This window comes from Lampetra planeri, chromosome 26 (genome assembly GCF_965212315.1).
Source record: "Lampetra planeri chromosome 26, kcLamPlan1.2.h2, whole genome shotgun sequence".
NCBI lineage: Eukaryota > Metazoa > Chordata > Hyperoartia > Petromyzontiformes > Petromyzontidae > Lampetra > Lampetra planeri.
Genome location: NC_136132.1, coordinates 8,949,122 through 8,974,307, shown reverse-complemented (window position 1 = coordinate 8,974,307; position 25,186 = coordinate 8,949,122). Strand labels below are relative to the sequence as shown.

The window sequence follows — 25,186 nt, the reverse complement described above, 5'->3', positions numbered from 1 at the left end:
TTGTCAGTAACAAAATATGATAATTGTTTTTTTTACCCTTTTACCTGGCAACAAAACTGACACCTTTTTTCTGGTCCAACACCATGTGAGACTAGGCTCTAAAGAAGGCTGTCTCGGGTGTGGACCAATCAATTTCAAGAACAGTGCATACATTATCAGAGTTATGTTTTTGTTTGCATTCCGACCGCAGGTATTGTGGTCAATGCAAACATGACTCCTTGTAAAAAAGGTGTCAGTTTTGTTGCCAGATAAAAGGGTAAAAAACCAATTATCAAACCCCAATACGGTTTAAGCCCCGTGTTATTGTTACAGGGAAACTGAGTTTTCATCGTCCATGCGGCGTACAGCCGTTTCAACACGGGCAAAGAAGCAACAAAAACCGTGTCTATTTGTCTGTGTTTCTCACTTGTAGTGATGTGGCTTTGTAAGATGAACGTTGACATTTCTCAGGGCACGGGGTGACCAACACGGTCTGAGTTGCTCTGTAATATTCAAGGTAAGGGCACTAATAAGGGGTTCACAGCTATGCGACGGGTTTTTATTTCTCTCGAGTCAATAGCAGACGCTGTCTCCCCGACAGACCTGGTCTTCACCTGAGGACGGCTGCTTGCGTTGTGGCCGAAACGTCGTGAGAATTATTTTATTTTGTTTTTATTATTTTATTACTTCCCTTCTACGTGACTTTACCGAAAGAACCAAGAAGAAAGATTGTAGAGTTTGATGCCTGTAGTGTTATGAGTCTGTAGTGTTTTATGCGGTACAGGCAGCGGGGGGGGGGGGGCAGTTCGCGCATGCGCGCTGGGTCCCGCGGGCGTCTCGTTGCCATGACGACGCGGCCTGCGCTCGGGCTAGGCGAGGCCGCGGGAACCGATAAGTAATCCCGCGACGAGGTAACGAAGTAACGATGATAACGAGATGGTAACGATGGTAACGGAGCAACGCGGCGACAGCCAGGGTCAGAGTGGAGGCGTTGACGGGCAGTGAGGAGAAGCCGGGGCCTTCCCTGTGTGTCCGTCAACGTCGCCCCAGCTGACGCCGGGGCCCTGATTGAGGTCATTGACGTGGTGACGTTCGACTCGTTCGAAGGTGCCGCACGGTGATTTAGTTGCGTTGTTCAGATACAGAAGTTGGGTGCTTATCAAAGGCTTCGGCGACTATAGGTGGTACTGGGATATCTGTCTGCGTGAAGGCTGTGTGGGCTTGCGTACTTGTTGTTGTGTGTGTGTTGTGAGATTGAGTGGTTTATTGTGAGATTGTAGTGTGGTTGTGTGTTGTGTGCGTGTTTGTGTGTATTGTGGTTGTGTGTGTGTTGTGTTGCGTGGTTGTAGGTGTTGTGTGTGTTGTGGTTGGGTGTTGTGTGGTTGTGTTATTGTGTGTGCTATTGTGTGCGTTGTGTGGTTGTGTGCGTGTTGTGTGGTTGTGCGTGTTGTGTGTGTGTTGTGGTTGTGTTATTGTGTGCGTTGTGAGATTGAGTGCTTTATTGTGAGATTGTATTGTGTGTTTTGTGTGGTTGTGGGTGTTGTGTGTTGTGTTATTGTGTGTGTTGTATGGTTGTAGGTGTTGTGGTTGTGTGTGTTGTGTGTGTGTGTTGTGGGTGTTGTGGTTGTGTCTGTGTGTTGTGGTGGTGTAGTGGTTAGTGCGCTCCGACACTTATGCCACGAGCCGATTTCGATTCCCACTCACGGCCAACACCGGTGACGATTATTTGAACCGGTCCTGGGCCTCCCCCTAAGTCGACTCAGCCTCAAATGAGTACCTGGTGCGGTGTGTAAACATCGCCACTGGGGAGACAAAGGCAGCCGGGCGTGGTGCTGGACATCCACCACCTCGTGTGCCGTGCCGGCCTTCATAGTGTCGGTCAGTGGTTCTTAACCTTTACTGCAGCCTTTGGTTCTCAATCGTTTAAAATGTGTAACTTTAATAAAGACGTAGGTTTGAGGAAACAAAGCAGTTGTACTTACGTGGCCATGCTTAATTTGTGTTTTCGATTATTTACCTTTAAAACAAAAAAATCTGGCCGTGTCTCGCACCCCCACAAATGGCATCTCGCCACCCCCAGGGCCGGATTAATATTTTGTACGTCCCTGGGCTCCAGGTACTGTGAGGCCCCCAGTAATATTTTCAAAAGGAAAACAAAGTTAAAGAAAAATCGAATTAATTTTTTACAAGGGTAACAACAAATTTAATTTAGCATTCATCTCTGGTGGCCTTCCAGCTGGCAGATGCCTCTGGGCTGCAGCCCCTAAATCTCTCAGCCCCTAAAGCCCTCAGCCACTAAAGCCCCCGTGCCTTGATCCGGCCCTGCGTGCACCCCAGGTTAAGAAGAAGAAGAACCACATTGCTCTAGGTCAGGGGTGGGGGAACCCTTTTTCTGCCAAGGGCCATTTGGATATTTCTCACATCATTCGCAGGCCATACAAAATTATCAACTTAAAAATTAGCCTGTGAAATTTGGCCAAACATTTAATTAACTCACCCCTAATGTGATGGCTGGAACTGCTTCTCTTTGGTGAGGCGTGTGATGTTAGCTGGTATTGATGATGTTGCTACTCGCAACTGCTTTTCCAGGTTTGCTCCTAGATTTATTGAATTTCGAGTCCCGCCTGCGGTTGCCTTGGCAGGGCCAGACCAAATGATTTCGCGGGCCTCATACGGCCCGCGGGCCGGACGTTCCCCACCCCTGCTCTAGATGCTCGCTAACAGCACTTGCCCCAACAATCAAGTTAAAAGCTACATGGGGGACCGTTGTTGCGTTTCGCTCTGTGTGGTTACTGTTGCGCAGGAGCCGTTCTCAAGCCGACGAGCCGAGGCTACGTTAGGAGACCGCATAGAGGGCCCCGGGGTGACTTACAGTATATGTGAGGAATATGTCCAAGTGACACAAACTACATTTGATGCGTGTTTGTGTAGTCGTGGTGATCAAGGAGCTCAGACCCCGCTACAATTGAGAACCCAGTTTAGTCACGAGTGACCGGCACAATTTAAACGGAGGATCTCAGCGGTGGCAGCTTAGCACTCTGATTTACAATTGTCCAAGCCGGCTAGACCCCCCCCCCCACCTTATGAAAAAAAAACTATTTATAGACTTTACCCTATGTCAGTGAAGTGTGTATGGAATATACTAAGAGTTGCGTTGGCTACCAAATTTAACGGGTGTGTAACTTTTGCTTAAATGTGCTGTTACGAGGCAGGTGTGGGATTTGATCATTGTACAAAAAGTGAAAAAATAAAAGTCCATACTTGTCAACCCCTTATCAGTGCCTACCTTGTTACAAACCAATTCAGACCTTATTGGTCATCCCGTGCCCTTAGAAATCTCAACGTTCATCCTACAAAGTCCCATCACAAGGGAGAAACACAAACAAATAGACAAAAATTATCTTACTAAACAATTTTTTCCCATATTGAAACGGCTGTACACCATATGGACCTGAAAACTCAATTTCCCAGTACAAGAATACGGGCAAACCGTATGGGTTGACAGGTATGAAAGTTACAGCGCCGTCAATGGCACCCGGGAGAGCAACGCGCCTACACCAACTAATGCGATAGAATGATTCACCCCTAACAGTTGGGCACACACAGCCTACCACACGAGCCATCGGACTCTATAGTCTCACCCCCTAAATAGAACTTCACCTTCTGCCACTTAAATACAACACGAACTATGTGGGTGTATATAAGGGCGTCCAACATTACTTCAAAGCTTAATGAGGATATGCTTATTTAGCAGGAAGCATGATTTAAAATACACTGCTATATTGTTCGATGAGGTTTTTCATGGGATATGACATGTATTCTGCGTTACGAATGCCATACGTGTAGACTGAGGAGTGTGCCATTGGATACTGTGGGCACGGTGCTTCCCTTGACCCGCTTACATGTTTATTTCTCCACCGTATTGTTGCACTGAGTTATCTGTGCATTCTAGATTTGAAGCTTTCGTGACTGCAAGGATTCATATTCTTAGGTTTTTTCGGTAAAGTCACGTAGGTAAAAAATTAAAATTTATAAAAGTAAAATAAAAAATAAAATAAAAATCACGACGTTTCGGAGGCAACACAAGTTTCCGTCTTCAGGTGGAACCGTCACAGCACGATAGCTGTATCAAGTGAGAGAAATTCCATATAAAAGGACTGTTTTCTTGGAATTTCTCTCACTTGATACAGCTATCGTGCTGTGATGGTTCCACCTGAATACGGAAGCTTGTGTTGCTTCCGAAACGTCGTGATTTTTATTTTATTTTTATTTTACTTTTATCTGTGCATCTCCATTACTAACCATCAGCTTGAGCACTAACTTACTGGCACGCTGTTGTCCTTTCACCTGTATTCTCGAAGTGAGAAGCCCCGTTACTCCAGCTACATCGTGAAGTGTTGCCTTGTGGGGGTCGCTGTGTTTTCGTCCGTGGTGCTCAGTGTGTAAGGGATGCCGAATGGCAGAACACCGATTTGTAACCGAGAGCTGGGATTTGAGAAGTGAATCGGACATTTTCTACTTACAGAAACAGATTTCAACTGCCACATTGACGTGGACTGATTTTGCTTTGTAGTTGAATAGATTATCATCACCTAATCCTACGGTGTGATGGCCTATTCTTTAACCAGGCCTCCAGCTGCTTCTCTGATTTTGATGCGATGGATACGCTTCCTACGTCAAGCCATCAGCACCACATTTAATTTTACACGCCCACGATTTGTTTTTGTCAACTTAAGTTGAATGTGAAAGGTAATGCTGACACAACATACACTATGAGACCTCCTTTGCCAGTAGCAAGATATAGTAATAGGGTTTTACCCTTTTATCTGACACAAAAACTGACACCTTTATACAAGGGTGTGGACCAATCAATTTCAAGGACAGTGCATATCATTATCAGAGTTGTCTCTTTTTGTTTGCATTTTGACTGCTTGTGTTGTGGTTATTGCAAACATGATCCCTTGTATAAAGGTGTCAGTTTTGTGCCAGATAAAAGGGTAAACACCTATTACTGACACAACATGTTTTACATTTACCTGGGGGAAAATCAAACTTGCAATGTCAACATGGCTGAAGTTTAAACCTGCATGTAGAAGGTGTTTTACTTAAATATGCACCCCCCCCCCCCCCAAAAAAAAAGTGCCTCACATTATTTAAAGTGTAACTGGCCACTGTAGCACAGTATATTGAATCAGTTTCTATAAATAATAATATTGATGTTTCAGCTCTTAAACCCAGGCTACCGGATAGATGTATCTCTGTGATTTTTTTCACATCCTTAACACTCCATGCATTCCACACTGTGTTCCCCACCACGCAGAGTACTGGAAAATATAGCTTAGTCAGGATTGAGGGCTCTCACTTTGTGAATGAGCACAATTTAATGGAAGAACAAAACAACTAAGAAGGTAAGAATAGCATGAGCGTGGTTAAATAGAAATCAGGTGTATGCATGTGCGGAATATCATGTGATGATAGACTCAGAAACTTATTAATTAAATGCATAACACAGCAAGAACTTATTACAATACAATGCAATTCAAATTGATCAAATATCACATTCAGAAGATTATGATCGATGGCTTAGCATTTGCTGTGGTGCATTTTCATTTCGAGTTACTGCATTTGAACAAAGTTGAATAATGTAATGAGTGGAATTGTGCCCCCTAGCAGGTGCCATGCCTCGGCGTTTGGGCTTCACAGTGGTTGACGCATCAGGCCACGAGGAGGGCTACAGTGCTGTTGAGCTCACGTCGCACGGACCCACCGTGCAAGGATGGAGATCGCCACGGTATGACTTTTCAAAGCACATGATGGTACGACTTTGCTCCACCCAGGGAAACCAGAATTGTAATCGTGAAGCTTTCTCTAAATTTGCAAGCTCTGCCAGCCTGAATTCATGATATGAAAAGTCCAATTCACATCCTTATGTCAGTTTTTGGCTTAGTCATGTCTAAACATGGTGCTCCATCAGGTTTGAATGGTTGTATGCCAGCATGTGCAGCATGCCGAGAGAATGAGTATGGTGAATATGATGAAATATGCTGACTTTGTATACTGTTGTGATATCACAAGTGCAGGCTAGTAGCACTTAATCCAACAGCAGTCCAGGTTAAATGTGTGTTTATGTGTGTGTTTCTCTAGGTATTCACTTTATCCCCAGGAGATAGTGCTGTGCTTAGAGGGGCCATGCCATGTGCAGAAGCTGCAAGTGCTATCCCACCAGTTCCTCATCTCCTCCAAGCTGGAGATCTACATCGGAGAGAGCCAGCATCAGGGCAGTGCCTACACTCGCCTGGGGTTAGACAAGCACAATATTACACGGCACACAGCGTGGTCTGGCACAATATACTTTACTGGCTGGGTCTTTGCTTTTGACATTACCTGCGCACAGCCTAAATTTGTGTTCATTGGAAAATATATAGCAGATCATACACATAAAACGACATGTATGTGAACTTAAATGAATGTCAATATTTAATGAAACATGCTGAGTATATACTAATGAGAATTTTACCACTTACAAAGACGATACTGATTACTTGTACATAAACCTCGGAAAAGTGTATATTCACCTCGGCCTGAATACCATATATTGTAGTGATCTAAGTCAGCTCCTTTTACAAATGTAACTATTTTAACTATAACCATACTCCAAAGTGATTTCAAATGTATCCAGATTTGATGATTTGCAACCAGTACTGAAAAAAGGTTGCAATTGGGACAATTTATGGGTCGCCCAGTTCTAAATACCGTGTCGCAGGGAGAAACAGGCAGCAGGGGTTTGGGGGACGGGCAGTGGACGCAAAGCCCCAACTGTAGGATGCATTGGAGCTATATGTTTGAGCATTTACATTTGCGAATGAATGTGTTTCTCCCTTTATTTGAGAGTGATTGGAGTGAATCGGTGAGTGCAGGAGTATGAATCAAACGAACTGCATTGCAATGGATTATAAAGAGCAGAGTCAGAAACTAGGGGCCACGATCCGAGAATCAATTATTTTTTGTTACAAATAAGGGGCATGTTTACATCCGGAGTGGCTGCAGAGTTACCATGAGCATTGCGTGCATAGTTCGTGTGAGAGTGGAATATATCCCTGCATGCCTAGCGTGTTGTATGCTGTGCTTCTTAGGTACGTGGCCCTGTCTGACAACGATAAGACTGGGTTCCGTGCACGGGAGCTCAAGTCTGTGCATGTGGATGCCACTGGGCGCTATCTAAAACTCATTATCCACAAGAACCATGTCAACAAATACAACATCCACAACCAGGTGACAGCTCTCAACAACTGATCACTCCGCACTCGCAGTCGGAGTTGGATATTACTGCTTTCAGGTTTTACCATTGTCTTTTATCAACATCAACACATTATCTCAGAAATGCAAACTTGTATTTAATTCTCATGTTTTAAAACATATATCATACTATATTATAACAAAAATTGTGTTGGCAGGTGTTAGGGCAGGAAAGTGTACATGCGCTGGTGACGTCACCGCGCACACTTGTGCAATGACGTCACCCGCATCCCACTTTGAGAGCAGTGAACGTTTTGGAATAAAATAAAGTGTAAATTTTTATGTTTATAATGTCTGTTATGTGTTGTCTCAACATGTGCTTTGGCTTGGTAGGTGGGACTTGTAGCAATCAACATCCTTGGAGATGCCGTGGACGATAAGGATTCTGGAAGTTACTCCCCTGGGGTGAGTGCCATTCTCGATGGACACTTAACATCAGTGTAATGGAGGGGACAAACATTTAAAGGAATTCACAGACCCCTTTTCTGTGTGAAGACATCACGCAGCCATTTCACTAGAGCGAGTGTCTTGAGCACCTGGAACTTGCCCCTCCTGACGAACATTGTTCCTCTCTGCAGACATTGTGGTTGATGTACATTGTGGGCAGTTCCTGGAACTGGAACAAATTCAGCAAAAGTAGCTTCGTAGAATTATTTAAATTCAAGGACTTCCAGCAAACATGAACGTGATTCCATAAGTCATTGCAGACAATTTGCTATCATGAAGGAACGCTTTGGCATTTTTAAGTGGAAAGGTGTCATCAGGAGCTGATGTGCTCCACTGTATCCAATGTACATGGTTAGTCTTGTGGATTGTTCTGCTGTGGTTTACCTGGATGTTACACAGATAAACATTGTGTGCTTGGGTGTACTGTGAATTTGTGAGACCACAGGCAGCTGATCGCCTTATTAGCCAGTACCTCAAGCACCATCCTGATGATCCAGCTCTGTCATCTACCACACAAAGGTACTTGTTTCTAAATGTCACTGGAGATAGGTGTTCTCTGATTATGTAATGCTGGGCATTTAAACACTAAGGTAAAATGGCATTACAAACAGGACAACATATAATCATATATTTTACAGTGGTTACATTCACAAGACCCTTAGAATATATATATAACATTTTTATATGACCATCTTTAAGGTAAAGTCAACGTGCCTGCCTGCTCAAACAAGCAACGAGGTGGTGCACATCTCCCCTGGTGCCTCCGAGGTGGTAGTCGAGATTTCATGTTTTTACGGTGGTAGGGCAATTCCATCCATAGGACGACCACTGTTGAATTACAACAAAGTTGTACAAAGTGGTAAAGATGGTTCAGGGTTGCCACAGTTAACCCCGATCAGATTTTAACTCGCAGATTTCTGTTTGCTAACCAGAACACCAACAAGCTGCATTATATGGAGGGTAATCAAGTTCAATACAACCATTCCATTTATATACATTAGTGCGTTGTTGTCTCTTGTAAAATGAAAATATACAACAGGTGTTCCCTTTGTCTACGTATCATCAGGCAGGAGGAGTTCGATCCATTGGACGATTTAGCTTTTGGGATGTACGTGGACCCGGAGGTGGCGGGAATGATAAGGACGCTGGATGCGCGTAAGCGAGCCGCTGTGAGAGAGGAGAAGTTCCATGTTGCCAAGACCCTTAAGCAGGCCATCGCTGACCTGCACAAGGTACGTGTGTCTGTAGTGGACACGTAGTACAGTGTGTGCACATCTGTTGTGCATCATTAGCACGTCCATTAGTAACCATGGTCCCGGGGAACCATACTGTCCTGCTATCGCTCCGCACGGACTTTACACTTGTATTTTTCATGGGTGCCATGATTCCCCGCTTGTTACAGGGGAGAGGTGCAGGAAATTCTTGGAATATACCTCAAGCGCTAAAGTATTTTGACACTGTCAAATGAACAAGACTATATTAATTCATGTGTCTAAAAGGGCCAATACAATGGCGGATTGCAGACTTAATTTTACAGCACATATTTGCACTTGGATACACTCACATACTAAACATATATGTACCCACACACACCCTACATATTAATCACTGGGGAGTGAATAAAGACTGTGGTGTATGTATGGTGTGCATATGCATACAATACTGGTATTTTCTATTTTCAAAATGGACTTGCATTGTAATTTTAAGACAATCCATTAATCGGTATCTTGCATGTAGAAAGCCATCAAGGAGGCTCACATAAACAGCTGTGAATGTTAATATATCTGTAGAGATAAATCAGCAGCCCATTAACTTCACTCTTATCTCCTGACCATTTTGTAGTCTAGAAGGTGGGGAGGCTCATGCACACGACAACATCTGCGTAATCCACCAACCCCACTTCTGAAGTGTTGTGCGTTACAGCGATGCATCCCCATGTTCATAACATCTGGTGCATGGTGGGGCAGGTGCTTGTTGTTGTTAATGGCATTACCTGTCGCGATTCTGGTGGTGTTCACAATGCATTTAATGCTTGCAAAATGCCGTGTTTTAGGTTGGCGAGCGATTAGGTCGGTACGAGGTGGAGAAGCGGTGCGCTGTGGAGCAGGAGGATTATGACCTTGCTGAGAAAAAGAAGCAACAGATGGAGGAATACCGGCAGAGGGTTTACCAGGAGCTGAGGCTGCATAACCTGCTGCAGGTTGTCTGTGCAAAGTACTTTGCTTGCATAAATTGTGGTGGACACACACGCACGCGCCAATAACAAGGGCTGTGGGTGCACAATCTCTTGTCCGCAGACAACTGGTGGTCCGCAAGGCCATGGAAAGTGGTCTGCGGAATTGTTGCAGATATGTTTTTTTCATGAAACAAACTGCGTGGTGGTACCTGAACATGATGAAACAAAAAGGAGATGTAACCTGTGACTATCTTGCTTTGTCATATTCTGATATGAATATTCCATGTTGTATTGCGTGCTCTGGTAGGAGGAAGAGGTGGAATGGCTCAGTTCACCTCTTTTTAGATATGAAGGTCACGGCACAGAGATGGGCTCTTCACGGGGATTGAGAGGCAGCAACTCGCAGATAACTTCTCCAGGGAACACGGCACGTACTAAGGGGGCGGCCTTGCAGGAACGCGGGACACCAAAGGGCATGTTGGCTGCAGGGGAAGATGTGCGTACACATCGTAGCGAGTCTGAACGGATGTACTCCACCCAGGTACGGACATCATGACACTTTTATATCAGGTTGACTGATCTTCAGTTTATTATTTTCAAATATAAAATTAAAAAATTTATAAATAAAAATGGTGGTTCGAAATTCAACCTATCATGCACATTTGGAAGGTTTCAATAGATATGCCGTCATCTTCACAAAGGAATAGGAAACTGAACTTTGTATGTGCACACCACCTTTCGAAACATTGCATATTATAAAACAAATTCTATATTCTGATATAATTGTGTGTCGCAATTGCCTCTTGTAATTTTTGGATAACTTGTGGCTTTTGTTAAGTGTTGTTAAAATGTGTTGAAGATAATACTTAAAAATGTCATCAAGTAATAAAGAAAGTGGCAGTGCCATTCACAATTGTGGTCCGATTGGCAGCCAACGCGGCAAAACCCTCTCTCTCATGATGACCGGCCAATCCCTACGGTGGTGCGGCAGCAGCACAAGCCTCAGGACGACGCAGGAGACAAAGATGATAGTCTCTTGGCACAGGTGGGCATTGTTCTTTGTAAGCGTGCCCGTCACCCCGTTGGGGCAATTTGTGGTATAAGGTGGATAGCCATTCGTTATTCACCTGTGATTTTATCAGTTTGTGGTAAAGTTTTCATATATTTTTGTTTATCTGAATTATATTCTTTAAAGCAGCAAAATAAAAAAAAGTGTTTCTATTGTAATATTAACAATTGAAAAAGCAAAACAATGTGCCACATACAGGGTGGCTCGGCAAAAAGGGCCTGGGTTCAATTCCTAACATGGGCTCCTTTCTGTGCGGAGTTTGTATGTTCTGTCCCTTTTGTGCATGGATTTCCTCCAGCCTCTCTGATTTCCTTTCATAGCTTAAAAAAACACAATGTAGCTGGTATTGGCCAAAATATCCTGACGCCAAAAAATCACTTGCAAAAATTACCCAATCACGATTACACATAGCAACATGGCTTTTGACTCCATAATGATGGTGAATGATCATACATCATCATTGTGTAAGTGTACAATGCTGTTTATGACTCTTGTACGTTCAACAGGCATGGGTTGGAGAGGACGCACGCACGACTCCGTCAGCCGAGGGTGGAGACAACGCAGGTGGAGAACCGTCAGCCAAGCCGGAGGAGGGGGAACCGCGGGGCAGTGGTACCCCAGAGCCGTTAAGCGAGATGGCACTCAGAGAGGCTGGGCCGGTCATTGACGTGTTTGGGGAAGGGCTGGTGAGCAAATGCGTATTCGCCCAACTCCGCGTGGGGTTCAAGTACTTTTGTGCACGTGGAAATCTTTTGCTTCAAACATACACAGGAAATACGGTGTAAGACAAACATTGAATGGCAGCTTGTGGTAGTTTTAAGTACTGAATCTGGACACTGATAATATGGATGTTTTTGTTTTGTTGCTGTGCTTACATACCACGGATCTCCCTTATAAAATATCTGGGCAACTGGCTTAACGGGATGGTCTGTGTAACAAATCAAATAAATGTAACTGGTACATTAAGGTGAGCTTTCCTGAAATGTAGTTGATGGTGGAGGTGAGGGACGTCCATCTGTATTCCAGGTATAAGAGGGAAGTGAGAATGTTGAGTGGAGGACTTTGTGTATTTACTTTCTAATGTACATATTGTCGGGAGGTAAAATTTCATGTTAAGAGATGAGATTATGAGGTAGGAGTAAAGTATGTGTCTGATCAAAGAGCTGGACCCTCAGCAAAGCAAGTCGTAAAAAAGATGTTTGTAGCTACGGAAAATATAACTACTTTTCCGTGAATGTCACGGCTTGATAGGGGAAGCAACTAGAAAGTTCAGAATACAACATTGTCACTGCAGATGTAACGAGGAACATGAGGTTGTTTTCAGTGAGCCATTTATGCAGGCTGGAGGAGGGCAGGTTACTACAATGAGCATTAGTATGGCACCCACAGTTTGGTAATCACCAAGCTAGGTGACCCAGCCAAATGATGGGATATGATCAGAGCAGGTTTTGGAGGTCTTCTCTGACATTCAGTCTTGCTGTCTTTACGTGATGTCTGCACCTGTAGGCTGCAGGCGCCTACTCTAAGACGTGGTCGTACCGTGAAGACGCACTTCTGGCCATCTATCGCCAAATGGCTGAGCTTAAAGAAGGGATGGCTCGAGAGGATATCAGGGCAATGCTGAGGGCTGCCATTTTCCTCGTCCGTCGGGCCCTACGAGACCAGGTCACGTCGGTATGTACTAACACCTGTTCACGCCAGCCTCGGTACATGTGGCTTTCAATACGCAATATGGAAATGAACTGTACGATGAATGTCACAACCTAGGAATTGCACATTTTTTTGTTATTTTTCTTTAGGTTATGAGCCAAAGACAACTTTGGCTGATTATGTAGCTCATGTAGAAATTGGTATCGAATTAAATCTTTGATTTATTGGATAATTAATGGATCAGACCACTAAATGATGAGATATAGAGTATTAAAGTTACATTTCTACGTGTTATTTTTTTAAATATATAATATCTAAACGTTCAATTGGGTCGTCTGTTTGACGCAGGTGTTCAGTGCATCCCTGAAGGTGCTGAAGATGCTGGTGACCCAGTTTATTCCCCAGCACCGTCTCGGCCGAGTCGATCTGTCGCACTGCGTAGAGGGCACGCTGCCCGGGCTCATGGTGCGCACCGGGGACACCACGACACGGCACCGCAACGCCGCCATGTCCTTCATACAGGCAAGTCACAGGGCACGCCGCCGCTCCCTGGGCTGGTGGAAAAGTAGGCGCAGCACCACGCAATAGCTTTTGACGATTTACGCTGATTGATTAATTACGGTCTAGTTCTCCCCACATCTGTTCAAGACTAACACTGTGAATAACATCGTTACATGCGATTTTGCAAGCTCAGCCAAGATGGGTCAGTTAGTCTCAAGGGCAGGGTAAATCCGTTCCAGATGTGATTGCTAAATTTCTCTCTAGTATGGTAGTAGAATGTATTCATTTTATAATGAACTTGTCTTATGATTAATTAACAGTTATTGTCCTTTTGGTGCAGGAGCCGCTTAAGGCACACACGATGATGGCTCCGACTCCTGACTCTAGCCTTGTTTCAGCTGTCCCTGACATAATAAACCATACCATACACCTGTACGTTGACTAAATCATTCTCATTCTTCACACTTTTTTATAGTATTGCATCAAATGTATTCTGTGATACCTAAGTATTCCTTATTTTCTGCACCCCTTGGTGCCCGTAAGAAGGCAATGCCCCTACATTAATGCAACTGTGCATTACCTATGCTCATATAGAACTGTTTGTGTGTATTTGCACGTCAGGAGCTGGCCTTGCTGCAAGCAGTGCGTGCGTTGCAGCTGGTGCCCCCAGTGTTACTGCAGTCTTTCGGAGCACATGCAGCGCCACGTGTCTCTATCAGCCAGCTGGAGCTGCTGCTGCGCCTGTTGCCTGAGCTGGGCCTGGACGGACACGGTCTCACTCCCACCAATGTCATGAAGGTGATGGCATGGAGGCACAAATTTGTCGACACGGGTTCCACACATCCTCACCGATGGCACACGTGTGCTTACTTGAAGGATTTTTTTTTATCTATTGGTAAAATCTGGCTCTTTCAGTTTTCAATAAAATCTGCCAATTTTCTGGAAAACAACGGAGGAAACTCATTAAAAGTTGAATCCAGTTTCCACCATGCACGGCAAAGTTTCCCTGCAATTTACGATCAGCATTGCTGCCTATCGAAACCACAAACATCGATGTTCATGGGGTGTACCCAAAGATGTGGGCATGGTCATGGTGATAATTTTGGAAGGTGAAAAGTAGGGATGCTATCAGATAGAAACAAACATTGGTATTGGTTCTACTTTCCCACGTGTGTTGAAAGAGGTGGGTGTATTCACACTTTACCCCACCACAAGCGAAATGTGGTGTACCCATTTGTAATGCTGGTTGGACAGAGGTAGTGGGGATTTTAGGAAACTTGCACCATTGTTTCAACTACCGCACCGAAATATGAAATTAAAACGGCGATTTCTGGATTTTAAGTGCGTTGTGCTAACCATTACCATTCCTCGTTGAACGGGGTAGATGCATTCCTGAAAAGTTCTGCGTTCAACAAAAATGGTGTAAAGTGAGGAATAACTGTACTGAATCAGATTGTCAATCTAGATTAAGCCTGCAGCCATCCCATGGTGGGACAAAGAACTTATATGAGGGTAGACCACATACTGTATCATTCCGTGTACTGCTCAACAAAGCAGTTCGTCGTCGACCGCTCAGAAACCGCGTTATAACGGGGCGCGATCTGTGAAAAGTGTTCCAGAATAGAAGAACCGTGTTATAGCCAAAACGTGTTTATGAAAACGCGTGAAGTGAGGACTCACCGCACGTGTTAATGGCTGCGTCCACGAGCAGGTGGCCCAGTGTGGCTTGGACCACACGGGAGCGGATGTGCGGGAGACCGCGGTGCGGCTCGTGCTCGCTCTCTACGGGATGAAGCCCGAGGCGGTGCGTGCCCTGCTGCCCCCGGACGATGTCAAAAGGCGAAGGAACTTGCTCTACCGCGGTCTCTTTGACGCCATGGACCGCATGGATGGCAAACCCACGCAGGCGGAAGTGCAGGTAATGTGTTTGGCGCGTGGCTGTTGGAGATCTTTCCTTGATTGGCTGATTACACGGATATCATGTGAATCTCTCAAACCCGGCATGGTGGCTTATACATGGAAATACAGCAAATTAATTATGAAATTAATTGTGCAGAGTTTTCTGCGTTATCCACTTATATGCACACGTTTTCCATGTAGTCTCCCACATGCAAAACATGTAAAAATAAAGGGGACAATCTTATTACATCCTGCAATGTAATAATCCATCTAGGTCTATCACACGAGCTGATTTCATCGCTCCATCTCTCCCTCGGTGAAAAAATTATCTCGGACACATTCCATTCCTTTATAACTCCACGATTAATAATCTTTGATTCTTTCGGTTAAGTTACGTAGGTAGAAAAACAATAGATCACGACGTTTCGATCGCAACACAAGCAATCGTCATCAGGTGGGACAACCACAGCAAGAAAGAACTGCTGAAGTAGGCAATCGTGATCTATTTTTTTTCTACCTCCGTGACTTAACCGAAAGAACCAAAGTGTATGAATTCCTGCAGTCACGAAAGCTTCAAATCAATCCATGATTATTCTTGATCACTAGCCATCATCTCTTTTAGCAATATGTCCTGCCCAAGCCCACTTTTCTTCACTGTTTAATTGATGTCTTTAACTTGCATATGTTTAGCTGTGTTTACAGCTAAAGTCAAATTGTCTCCTTGCTCAAACTCGTAGTGGGGTGGCGTTCATCTGCAATGATGACGCATAGCCATCGGTGTAAGTTCCCCTTGGTGAAGGCCAGTCTTTCCATAGGACAGCTGCTTGTGACTTCCCATTTACCTTGCGGGTGGATTACGGTATCTGTAGGTACACCGCAAGGCAGCAGCCGAAGAGGCAGAGAGGCGTAAACAGGCAGAGATACAAGTCCTGCAGCAGCAGCTGTCGGCTCTGCATGAAATCCAGGCACAGGTGCAGCTTACCAAGGTACTCACCACCATGCACACCACTCATATCACGCCTGCCAAACTTGCTGTATTATGTCGACAGCGTATACCATCCAGCAGGTTCCAAGAGTTGCGCATTTATAAATGTTATTTGCAACCTAGCAAAAGAGAGGACAATGCAATTTTTGAAAATATCTAAATATCTCTTTTAGTAAGGTGTATTGTGCTTCTATTTGTGTTGTGTTTTTGACAGGAGAAAGAAAAAGGCCGTCCAGGCAAGAAGCGAGGTAAGATGTCTTATTCATTAGGACACGCATCTTCTACGTGGCATGCACATCAACAGCAACCGCCATTCGCCACTGAGTAGTGGTAACATCACCACGGTGCCTGTGCCAAGCCAAATGCATCCCAAGACCAGCCTTTAAAATGTCAAAGGCTGGCTGGCAGGAAGTCGTGGAACAGACCCAGGTGCTATGGATTGACTGACTGAGATGACTAACAGACGCACACCACCCGTGCTCCCCACTGTGCCACCTTGCTGCGTTTTAGCCACCCAGCTCTCCGCTCGTTGTTGTGAGCTTCGCTCCTGTACCCTCCGCTGTTGTTGGAGAGTGGCTGCCTCCAACTGCCCAGTAGCGTCCTTCACAAACCTCCATGCACATCAAGCACAATGAGACCTACACCATGCACTAACTCCAAACGCTTCTCCCTACACACACACTATCTTATCGTTATTGTGTGTGTGTGTTTAAATGTATATGCGTATGTTGTGTGTGTCCTCAGCAGAGGAGCCACAAGTTGCCTCCCAAGGCCCCCAGCCTGTGGAAAATCCCCCCAGCGCCTTGCCGCAGTTCCTCGAGAAGTAACCCTAATCACATACACAATTAATGTAAAAGAAAACATACAGCTTTACGTTACCTGTATTTTTTTTTAAACAGCATATACACATGGTAAAATTGTATGCATCTAAATCAGGATAAGGATTTGGAGTAAACGCCACAGTTCATAAGAAACTTGTCAAGAATAATTAAATAGGTTAATGATGGGAAAATCCATCGTAACAGAGCAATCAGTGCAGATTGAAAGCAACGTCACTGATTGTCAAGGATGAAAACTTGTTGCGGCTTGTCAAGATTTTTACATTATGCAGTACACATCCATTTACTCACATGATTACAATGCTATATTGTGTTGCCTGTCAAGATGTATGATTTAAGATGTATGGGGTTTGTGTATATGATAATTTAAATAAATGTGTTGTTAAAATTCATATTATTTTGAATGTTAACCCAAATGCATTAAGAGGTATAAATAGGTATGTCAAGCTTGTGAGTGTTTGTCCTAAGCATGTCAACAATCAACAATTTAATAGCTGAATATTACTATCTGGTATGGCAGTGAAATGTGCAACAAAGTGCTCTCCTGAGTGATTCCGTGCAAGAGAGCAGTAGTCTGCATATCATTAACCATATGATATCATTAACCGTGTAATATATAAAATGGCCATACTCAAGTTTAGACATTTAAAATAGCTTGCCATTGGAAAGCTACTCGAAAGGTAAACACTCGAGCAAGTTTGTAATAGATTTTAGGTCAGAAAGGAATATTTAACTATAATCGTTGACTTCATTGGAGGCAATGACAATTATAACAACAAAGAAATAACAGATACAGATATGGTGTTACAAAATGCACTCCCAACTGTAACACATGACATCAACTCCACGAGGTGAAACCAATACAATGCACCAGACATTTTCGTGTTGTCAGCAATGGCCCTCAGGAATGTCATGATTCATGTTTCAACCCTAACTTGGGTACGACTACGGGTGGGACTTCATCACAAGTTGTCGGTGATGAAGTCGCGCACACAGTCACACGTGAATACATTTAAAAAATAAAATGTAATCAAGGCTGCTGAAACCTCAATCTAAGCACGTTGTTACACTCTGCCGGGATGTCAGTGCCATCTCGAGCGAGTGCCGTTTGTGTGCGTTGTGCTGCGGGCAGCATCTGTGTGTTCTGTGGGGAGCGGAGCGACTCATTCACCGACGAGGGGCTGGACGTGCACTACTGGAGGCACTGCCCCATGCTGCAGCGCTGCGAGCACTGCAAACAGGTAACACGCAAACGGATGCAAAGTGCGAGATTTCACATTCAAGCGGTCATCGTGGCCATCCTGCAAAGCTTTGCCACCTTCATCTTTAACCCTGAGTTTATAGCACGCAAATATACAGCCTGCAAACATTCCAGGCTTTCATTCACTCGACCATCAGAACAGAAAGAGGGCGATGGACTGGCATGTAACTTTTTTGAAGACAATTTTATCACAGACCGGGGGGGGTCTTTCCCCTTTTCTAGTGACGTTTGTTTTTTACTCATTTTGGCTCGGGGTTAGCTTGTGGGCTTACCAAAACTGTGACTGAGACAAGTGCGCAGTGTGGGAAAGAGGCGCGGACGGAAGTGGTCAATAAAACAATGGGGGCGGGCCACGCGCGGACTCACCGCTCACCTCCTGCTGTGCGGCCCGGTTCGTAACAGGCCACGGACCGGTACCGGCCCGGGGTTGGGGACCCCTGGTCCAAATGGATGTTTGGTCAATACCTTCATGAGTGTATTGCATGTAGGAGAACTGGAGTACATGGAGGAAAGACATGCCGTGCATTTAAGGAAATAACAATAATATCTTCACAGACAAGTTAAAAGCCAATGTAATGTTCTTACTTCCACTCAGCACATAATGAAATCTGCATTATCCACCAACTCTGCTGCTAAAGTGTCAGACACCTAACCCACAGAGATACAACTTGGCCTATAATTTCCAGAACAAAATATATTGCGGAACTATATGTACAGTTTTATAGTCTGCTGACATGCATCAGTTATATGTGTGCACCCTGTTTTCTGTCACGTGCAACATACTCATTGAATAAATGGCCAAGCATCCCATCAGGATGCTCATGAAAAGTCTTGAATCGATGAAGCATTATTGGAGATTAGTTTCTAAAGGCACGCTTTAACATCAGACATTCCAAAGTTTGCTACAGACCAATATTTGTTATCTTGTCTAAACCCCAAATGGGCAATAGAGCTCATATCCTGGGTGTTAATGTCCCCACATTTTGGGATTAGTCTTGAAACAACATGCCTATGGAACACTCCGAAATGTGCACAGAAAAGTGGAATGTTCTGGCTGTTGAGCCACGTGTGGGCTGCCTTGTAGAGCGGCAGGTTTCAAGCATATGATGATGGTGACGTGATCAACCAAACTCACCCCGAAAGCACTGAACTACAGGCCTGAGCCACCACTTACTGCAGGACGACGCTACGAGGATTGATACGACTTGTTGTGGCCCAATCTCATATATATGAAGACATCCCTTGGTACCCTTTTACCAGAATTAATGTAAGTTAATTTGTATTTTATTGTGTGACACCTCTGCCCTTGTTTGTGATATTTTATGATTATAAAATTATCTTAGCACTGAATGCCACTTTATTGTCTGTATTCTGCCAAAGAACTGGAATTAAAAACAATAAATTGGGAAGTAAAATTGTTCAAACAAGAAAACAATTAGAAATATTCCCATGCATTTTACAAGGGTGTCAACGGCTATGTAACATTCAGGATTAACGCTCATTGCTCTTGGATACTATGGGATTGACACTTTACACATATGTGTGTGACACTTGTTGTCTTTGTATGGTGCATGCGATGCGTTTAGGTTGTGGAGATTTCAGGCCTCACGGCCCACCGGCTCGGGGAGTGCGAGCGTGGCGATGGGTACGGGAAGTGTCCTCGCTGTGCTGAGGCCGTCCCCAAAACAAAGTTATCCGAGCACATACAGGCCAAGAGTTGCGCCCGTATGTACCATGTGCACCCACATTCATGCATGCCAACAACACACACAGCGGCACCCACACTATTATAGTCACACCCGCTTGCATGTTGTGTACATACCTCGAATGCATAAACTCTTGATATGCCCAACAATGTTGTTATCTTTGCATCTAAACATTAACATTGCTAAAGGTGATTCTAAAACGTTCACAAAAGCATGCATTAGTAATCATAGAGTCGATTAAACCATCATCCAAGGTCGGTTAAATATTTACTGATGAGTTATTTTGTCTGAAATCAAAATTTGGTTGTTAGTCATTTGAAGAGGCTGGGCTAAGCCATAGCCTTCTTAATGCCGAGAGAAGATGGTAAAACATGCTCTGCTCAGCTGGATTATACATGACCCAGCAGGTTAGATAAACATTTCTAAACTATTCAAGCTGCAAAATTATGAGGCGGAGAATTCATGTGAAACGGATTATAGATATTTTTGGAAAATTTCGAATTTTGCACGTCATGGCATGCATTTAATTTTCTACTTTATTGACCTGACCAGTGTCATTTGTTATCTCATGATTGTAAAACAAAGCCAAAATCAAATAAGTCTCAAGGTTGGTGTCTTCACAGACTGCTGTGTTATCACAGTGATAAATAAGAACGTTCGCTTCACCTTGCGGCGCATCTCCCACAAGCGGTGGGGCGCACCGTGAGCTCCGAGGGAGCGAGTGGCTCACAGCCGCCCTGCGCTAAAACCAGCAGCCACTTTCACAACCCAGACATTCGTTCCTAGTGTAATAAAGGTCGTGGAAGCGACTTCTGGAATCTGGTCTTTATTTGTCTTTCTTTACAACACTCCTTCACGCTGCTGACAGACAGTGTGAGAGGGATAGAGAGAGAGAGAGAGACGCTCGCAGCCACGTGGCTGCCTGGACCCCCGCTCTCGCGTGGCCTCTCCCTCCGTTCGTTCCAGTTCTGACCACGTGTTGTTCGTCTCCACCCCTATTTAATACCCGGGTCACGTGGTACCTTTCCACCAATCCTGGTTAGCCTCTATGGAATCTTCTAGACTCCATCGTAGGCTCCCGGGACCACGCCCCTGACTCGTCTCCCCATTGGCTGTGGCTAAAGCCAGCAGAACCAATCCTCTACTTACAGATGTCTTCCCGTTACATCAGGGCCACGCCCCTAGGCTTCCCTTCATTGGCTATGGACCAGGACCGGCAGAGCCAATCATCGTGACGAGTTGTGATCCGTCAGCGACCCGGATATATCCTCACATTACACTAGTTGCTGCTCAATTCACATCAATGCGAGAGAGAGAGATACGCGAGGCTAAACCATCTCGGCCATCTTATCCCATTGCAGCTGCAAAGCCTGAAAGAGTGGCCAATCGCTGTCCCCTCTGCCACACGGACTTTCCACCTGGAGAGGAGGTAAGAGATGGCTGCATGCGACTGTTTTTTTCCTATCAAGATTGAACCGTTCAATGCATGAATGAGTCGCATTTATGTCATCAGTCGTGATGAGGTTAGATATCTTTACACAATACATCTTTTGATTTAAAGCTTTCGTGACTGCAGGGATTCATATTCTTGGTTCTTTCGGTAAAGTCACGTAGAAGGGAAACAATAAAATAAAAAAAATAAAAAGCAATACATTTTTATTATTTTATTGTTTCCCTTCTACGTGACTTTACCGAAAGAACCAAGAATACAATACATCTTGTTTTTCCTTGACATATAGGTTACTTGTATCCAGTTTTTGTACTAATTATTGTTGATTATACAGAAACAACTTATGGTTTGGCTCCAGCCTTTGTCTTTAATAGATCATGTTTCTATTCTGTGCTGCTTTTCACGTTGGATCAAAGATGATCTCTCCATAACTGTTGAATGGATATTAGACATCTCTGTCTAACCCTTTGGGGTTTGTCTACGTTGAATGTTGTTCTTAATATCCACTTAAAATGCAATGTATTGGTTGTGATAGGCATGGAAGCCTCACCTGGTGAGCAAAGAGGGGTGTACGAAAAATCCTCGCAAAGAGCAGTACCTCCAACGGCTCCAAGAAGGTAGGAAACCCGAGTGGAATTCGTGCGGTGATTTCCCGCACTGTCTACACTTTTGCAGTGCTCTTGCACTTCTAGATGTGAACACATTAATGTAACAAATTATTGCCTACTCTTAGGTTTTTTCGGTAAAGTCACGTAGGTAAAAAATCTAATTAATAAAAGTAATAATAGAAATAAAATTATTGCCTTTTTGTAAATGTGCTGGAGTTGCTTTTTCTTTCGTATGGCTAATGTAGATGTAGAGCAACATCTACAATTTCACATTCAGGTGGTCAAGCACCTGCCATGGTTTGTGCGGATGCGATTTCGGGTGGACCGTGAGTTTCGTGGAAGATCAAACGCAGGGATCTTCTGCGTTGGGTCTTTCACAAGGTGTTTGTGAGTTCTTTTGAACTCCATTCAGCTCTGCAACATTCATTGGGGTTGAACTAGCATCGTTGAAGGTTAAGTGCACGGATCCAAAGGGGCTTGCTTGACTTCAAGCGATGACGGGGGGACGTTTTTGAGGTCCTGGTGAATGGGAAGGCGACTGTTTCCCTAGATTCGTAAGCACTTCCAGGAGGGTTGCAGCATTGCGGCGGATGGGTGGGGGAGAGATTTGTGACAGCACGGGCAGCCAGGATGTTGGGGTCAACTTGAGGGTTCCAGTGATACGTTGCATAGCAGTGTTCAGTTGGACATCAACAAGTCGAGTTTGACTACTTCTGGTCCATACTGGTGCACAGTCCTCAGCTACGGGGTACAAAAGGGCCATCGTTGATGTCCGTAGCACTGGTGCTGATGTTCTCCAGCTTGTGCTTGCCAGTTTCTGGACCAGGCTACCCTTGTTTTGTTCTTGGAAGCTACCTTTTTCAGGTGATTGTGGAAGGTTAGCATACGGTCCAGCTTCACTCTAAGATAGTTTCGAGTGGGGTCGTGTTGCAGTGTTGCCGGAGAAGGTCACTTGCAGAGTGGACGCCTGGCACTCCCATTATTAAGATGAAATAAAGTGACTGTTGTTTTGTGGGGATTTGGCTTGAGCCTCCATTTCTGTAAATGTTTCCCCACGGCGTTTAGGTCTTGGTTCAGAGTGGATTCGACGTGGTTGAAAGTGGCCGCTTTCGTTGCCAGGGGAAGGTCATCCGCTTAAACCAATTTGCGTGGCCCGGTTGGTGGCACGTCACTCGTGTCGACATTGAAGAGCGTTGGACGCTGCAGTTGCTGATTTGTACGTACTGTCTCTCGCTGTGTGTGTATTGGAAATGCCCGTTGTGCTTTGTCCGCAGCTCCGAAAGGTGGAGGAGCTGCCAAGAGCGGTGGGGCCGGGGTCAAGGTGGGCGCAGCACCGAAGGCCCAGCCCCGCGGAGGCATTCCCAAGCTTCAGGCGGCCAATAGGAACGCAGCGAAGTGACGCGATTGTGTTGTAGAGCCTCGGCGATTGTCTACGGTTCTAATCCTGATTTAAAGCTTTCGTGACTGCAGGGATTCATATTCTTGGTTTTTTCGGTAAAGTCACGTAGAAGGGAAAGAATAAAATACAAATATATATTAATAAATAAAGCAATAAAATATTTTTATTGATTTATATTTGTATTTTATTATTTCCCTTCTACGTGACTTTAACGAAAGAACCAATAATATGGTTCTAATCCTCTTACGACGTAACAAACAAGCATGCGCATGTTAACCTGGTTTGAAGAGCGTATGAAAAATAGAAAATATGAAGTATACATTGGGTCCAATTCACTTCTTTCAAACTTGTTTTTACAATTTTTTAAGACTGAATATCACGTCAAGTATACGCGCATCAAGACAATGTAGTTTTTTTCTGCTTTCATGATTCATAACTAAATACCTATCACTCGACACGATCAAGAGTCTTATTTTTTACTATTTTACAATGTTTATCTTATTAATATATGCTAATAATTGTAAGCCCTTTGTTAATCCCCTTCTAGGGGAAGGCTTCCATACCATTCAGTCGAGGGGGCTGTTTGTATGTATGTATGTTGAACGAAGCCAACTGCGCTAATCGGAGGTGTGGAGGAAGGACAACAAACTAAATACAAAAAGCAGTTCTAAATAAATGAGTTTTCGTTTTATATTTAAAAGTGCTTAGCTCCAGTCGCTTCCTAATATCGAAAGCAAGAGCGTTCCAGACGGCCGCAGAAGCGCACCTGAAAACGCGCGATGCAGTGACCCTCTTTGTTCGACGGTTTGACCATACGGCAGCACAACACTGGTCCGTGCAGGTTAGTAAAGGGCAGTAGGATCCGTGCATATATCACTCACCACTGATGTTAGCCGTGATGTTGAAATCAGGATGGCAGATTTGTAGTTCGGTCCGATAACCCGTGTGCCAACATTCCTCCCCACTTTACAGTTAAACATGGCACAAATGGGAACGCAATGAGAAAGGATTTTTTTTTATATTGTACGCTCCAGTGCTTTTCACGTAATCTTTGCTCGTTATATAACCAAGTTTACTTAGAGCTGAAGGAGTTACCTTGCAAATGTGTACTTTTATTCGCAAGAGACTATGGCATTATATTGCTACTCTCTAATCGTCCTATGAACGCTCTGCTAATCCAAGGACCTTTTCCCATCACGGAGTTATTTTTATTTTAAATAATAAATTATATTCATTGTGAATATCAAACTTATATAAAAATCGGAAGAATGTTCATTCCAACATTTTGGAATATAAGAGATTACCATGGAAAATTGTCATATCACCATGATGCATATTAAAAAAAGACACCCATAGTTGCGTGTGCTGCTTTGCTGTGGGTCCCAGCACCCATCGCGTATCCTACATTTCCATGACCACTGAATGTGCACCGAACCCCACGCTAGCCCTGTGCCATCGCGGGAAATTCCCACGTCCCATCCTAACACCCGGCCCACCAATCTCTGCAGCCGATATGTAATTCTAACCTTCCACCAGCACCGAGAACCAAGGTCATGCAGTGTTTGAATCGGGATGGTTGTCAGTCTATTACACAGCCCCTTCTTCCCTCCAGACCCTTCATCCGTTCCCCCAAGCCTGCCTCGTCCCATGCAATGTCACAAAACGTCTCGTTCCTATCATTCACTCTTTGGCCAATGCAACTCCCATATGCCCTGCTCGAAGCATAACTTTCCGGGGAATGCTGTCCAAACTGCTGGCCTGTACTCACAAGCAGGCACTGCACTGGTAATATAGCAACAGTGTTCACTGTAGGACATAAATCGGCGAACGTCACAAGGGGGGGGGGGCACCACAATATATTGGCGGAGTTGGAGCACAGATCCACACCCTCCATGTAAATAAAACTCAACACGTTGCGTAC

General features: G+C 44.4%; 1 protein-coding gene across 8 annotated transcripts; it reads left to right on the top strand.

Moving 5' to 3' along the window:
• Positions 1-791: 791 nt before the first annotated feature.
• On the top strand, positions 792-24,620 carry CEP104 (centrosomal protein 104). Of its 8 annotated transcripts, XM_078606672.1 has the most exons (25): positions 801-890; positions 4,608-4,728; positions 5,300-5,387; positions 5,650-5,770; positions 6,124-6,279; positions 7,113-7,251; positions 7,609-7,680; positions 8,168-8,241; positions 8,789-8,954; positions 9,776-9,922; positions 10,206-10,439; positions 10,830-10,943; positions 11,474-11,653; positions 12,474-12,641; positions 12,966-13,139; positions 13,740-13,916; positions 14,830-15,036; positions 15,887-16,003; positions 16,217-16,250; positions 16,747-16,825; positions 17,974-18,082; positions 19,689-19,827; positions 21,170-21,237; positions 21,794-21,875; positions 23,141-24,620. In XM_078606672.1, exons 4-25 carry the CDS (start codon positions 5,658-5,660, stop codon positions 23,263-23,265), a joined length of 2,874 nt encoding a protein of 957 aa, XP_078462798.1. In that variant the 5' UTR covers positions 801-890; positions 4,608-4,728; positions 5,300-5,387; positions 5,650-5,657; the 3' UTR covers positions 23,266-24,620. The 8 variants fall into 8 exon arrangements, with proteins under 8 accessions (XP_078462804.1, XP_078462806.1, XP_078462797.1 ...); XM_078606678.1 differs by lacking the exon at positions 4,608-4,728 and having other exon boundaries at positions 792-890; positions 5,653-5,770; XM_078606680.1 differs by lacking the exon at positions 4,608-4,728 and having other exon boundaries at positions 792-890; positions 16,750-16,825.
• Positions 24,621-25,186: the final 566 nt, after the last annotated feature.